This window comes from Pygoscelis adeliae, unplaced genomic scaffold (genome assembly GCF_000699105.1).
Source record: "Pygoscelis adeliae isolate BGI_AS28 unplaced genomic scaffold, ASM69910v1 Scaffold358, whole genome shotgun sequence".
In the NCBI taxonomy this organism is placed as follows: domain Eukaryota; kingdom Metazoa; phylum Chordata; class Aves; order Sphenisciformes; family Spheniscidae; genus Pygoscelis; species Pygoscelis adeliae.
This window is the reverse complement of record NW_008825429.1, coordinates 1,629,340-1,632,280: the sequence shown is the minus strand read 5'-3', so window position 1 is coordinate 1,632,280 and position 2,941 is coordinate 1,629,340. Positions and strand designations below refer to the sequence as shown.

The following is a 2,941-nucleotide window of genomic DNA, read 5'->3' as shown; positions in this document are numbered from 1 at the left end:
GTGTTGCCTTTCCATTTTTTTCAGCCTTTCTGATATCCTGTGGCAAGGTGTCTTTGGAGTACAGCTCCTAACATTCATGCAAACTCCTTTGACAGTATGGGACTGGAAAGAGCTGGGAATAAACTCACATAGCAACACCTAACAGATTTTTAGAACATCTTCAAAGTCTAAGGCCTAGTCCCATGAAGAGCAGTTACAGATGTAATTTTATGAAGGCTTTGCTTACCGGAGAAGTATAATTGATCACAGACATTTGAAAACCGGATAGGTGGGTTCCACCAATTCCTAGCACCATAATCATTAGCAATAGCTGCCGGTATTGAACCTGCCAAAGATGATGACACATATCCTAAGTTCCTGATATCAGCACAGCTTTCAGACCATGAGCTAATTTATGAGACCTTATATCTCCACATTTCTATGATTAAGAAGCCTTTAAGATGGAAAAACCTATTTTTAATTTTTCAATCAAGCAAAATTGCTGGGCAATTGTTAAGATGCAAATCTGCACATTCCTTTATGTTCCTCTCCTGGTTATTAGCAGCCTGAAAAGATGCAGTCTTTAATTCTGTTAGTTCTGCTAGCCACAGAAATAAGAAAAAAATCATAAAAGCCTTGTTCAGATAGTTTGTGTTTGCTTTTGTACTAGTAAGAAACTACAGCTTTCTTGAATCCCTTTTTTCCTTCAACTTTGCCTCCTCAGAAACTTTGTTCACCAGTTTCCAGAGATTAATCAAGTCTGTCCTCTTAAAACTTATTTTGTTTGCATTTCACTTTTATTATCCCCATAGAAAACTGCATCTTTAGAGCCCCTACTTGAATGACTCCTATTTGAAATGCTGTGTTTCTATGATGTACACTGGATTTAGAGCACTCTTCACAAGCACATATGTTTTCAGGCATTTAGTCAGGTCACACTCTAAACAGATGAGTATCCTCAAATATCCGTGAGAGTGCAGGGCTGCTGTTAGTGACTAGGGCTAGAAGACAAGAATTTGGAAACTTACCAGGTCTGAGAGGAAACCAGCCATTTCCCCTTGAAAACCTGCCTGCTCTGAGAGCCCTTGTCAAGTCTGTCAGATGAGAGATGTTTTCTACGCTTAGATTATAAGAAGTTGGGATCATAGCACAAAAGTTAAATTCTAACTATGTGGCTTTTAGTGAATTGTGTCCTCCTCCAACACTGGCCAGGGACTCTTCTTGCTGGTTTAATTATTCTAAGACCCAGATATGCCAAGCCGATTACAACATTGGTAAATGTTTAGCCTTCTTGTATTGGGAGCGCTCCCCCTTACTCGCACTGCTAAAACGACTGCGTGTTCCTGTTGTGTGGGGAGTCAGATGGTGCTACCATCTTTCCTTCAGGGGAGCAGAGTCCCTCTTCACCTCTCTGACATGCGTCTGCTTAGGCAGAGTGCGTTTTCCTCCCCTCCAGTCTACTGTGGAGATAAGCCACTTCGTGTTGTAGCTGAGCTGTAATGCTTGTTGCAAGCTATAAAATTTTCAGTTGCTTGAAGTGATTTGAACAATTTCCCAATTGCAGGACATGAAGTATCTGAATATGGGCGTGGAGAAAGAGCCTGGTCCTTGCTAACACCCAGTTTTTATAGAGGGTCACACTGTTTCTAGAACCACTCAGAAGCCTCACTATTACCTCTCTATAACAATGGAGATGGCCTAGTGTGTGCCAGAGCGGGATGCTCATTCTGTTCTGGCTTGAGACTTGATTTTAAGAAGTATTTTCCCCTTAAAAAAACTGATTTTGAATCAACTAAAGACTTGACTATTTACAAAGAGTGTAAGTTAATTCTTGCTTCCTTCAGTCTTCTATGTATTACATGTAACATTTTGTACTACACTGAATAGAACTTAGTTCACTCTGTACTACAAAGATTTAACTGTCTACGGTTAGTGCCGAAAGGGGAGGTGGGAAGGTGGGGTTACAGTTCTGAAGGCAACAGAAGCTTTGCTCAGGAGCACGGTGGAAGCACTGACATTCCTCCTACAGTTTGCTTTTCACGTTACAGTGACTGACAACAGCCCCACACTGTCCCCTGGGCCATGTGCTGTGCAGGACGGGGCGAGCTTGCTGAGTCACTCCTTGAGCTTTCTCCTGCTGCATGTCCCAGTAACGCTCTCTCTCCAAACCCTCTGCCCGGGTATCTTGTTGCACATCAGTACAGTGAAATAATTCAAGCTGAATTCTTCTTTCCATCCATTCCATTTTCATCGTTCCTGAATTCTTTATCACCTCCACATCAGCTGTGGTTGTGTATTTCATTCCTTGCCCTCTCAGCACAGACTCCTCAAATGTTATCACTTTCTCTTCTAAAACACCCCAGAATCTACCTTTCTCTGCAATTACTACTGCAAAAATCCCTGTCTTTATTTAGGTTTTCTCTTGCTTCTTACAAATTCCTCCTCTCAATCTCCAGTCACTTCAACACTGGCCACTGCCCTCCCCTCAGCCAAAGATTTTGCTGTCACAGAGAAGACTGCAGCCAGATTGTACAGCTGTCCCCTGTCCTCTCTTACCACCACCACCCACTTTATCTTCTAGGATCAGACCAGAACTGTGTCCAGCAGAGTATCCCAGAGCTGTCAGTCGCAAATATCAGTTGCAGGCAAAAGCGTAAGAACTGAGCAAGTGTGCAGTGATGCTTTCCCTGTGCATCTTCCAGGCCCCAGTGATGCGCAACCCTGGGACTTTGTCAGTCAGGATGGTGTCTTCGTATTTGCTCCTTCCACACATTTACTGAGATCCTCTGAACTCTCGTAAACTTTTGTTGTTCCCAACTCCTGTGGCAGAAAGGTCTAACGAGATACTTGAACAATCCAGTGTTACTTCTTGCTTTCTGTCAGGACACACTAAAAGCTACTTTTGAAATAATTACCCCTCTCTTTTGCTGTTTCTCTCATTTTATCTTTATTTTCCTTTTAA

General features: G+C 42.5%; 1 protein-coding gene across 1 annotated transcript in view; it reads right to left on the bottom strand.

The window, feature by feature from the left end:
• The window catches only part of LOC103922604 (solute carrier family 2, facilitated glucose transporter member 11-like), a 9,150-nt gene extending 8,086 nt beyond the window's left edge, over positions 1–1,064 (bottom strand). Inside the window, exons 1-2 of the mRNA XM_009330761.1 lie at positions 1,008–1,064; positions 227–325 (exon numbers count right to left, since the gene is read on the bottom strand). Of these exons, the coding sequence (XP_009329036.1) occupies positions 227–325; positions 1,008–1,031 (123 nt within the window). The 5' untranslated portion in view covers positions 1,032–1,064. The remainder of the gene's footprint in view (positions 1–226; positions 326–1,007) is intronic.
• Positions 1,065–2,941: the final 1,877 nt, after the last annotated feature.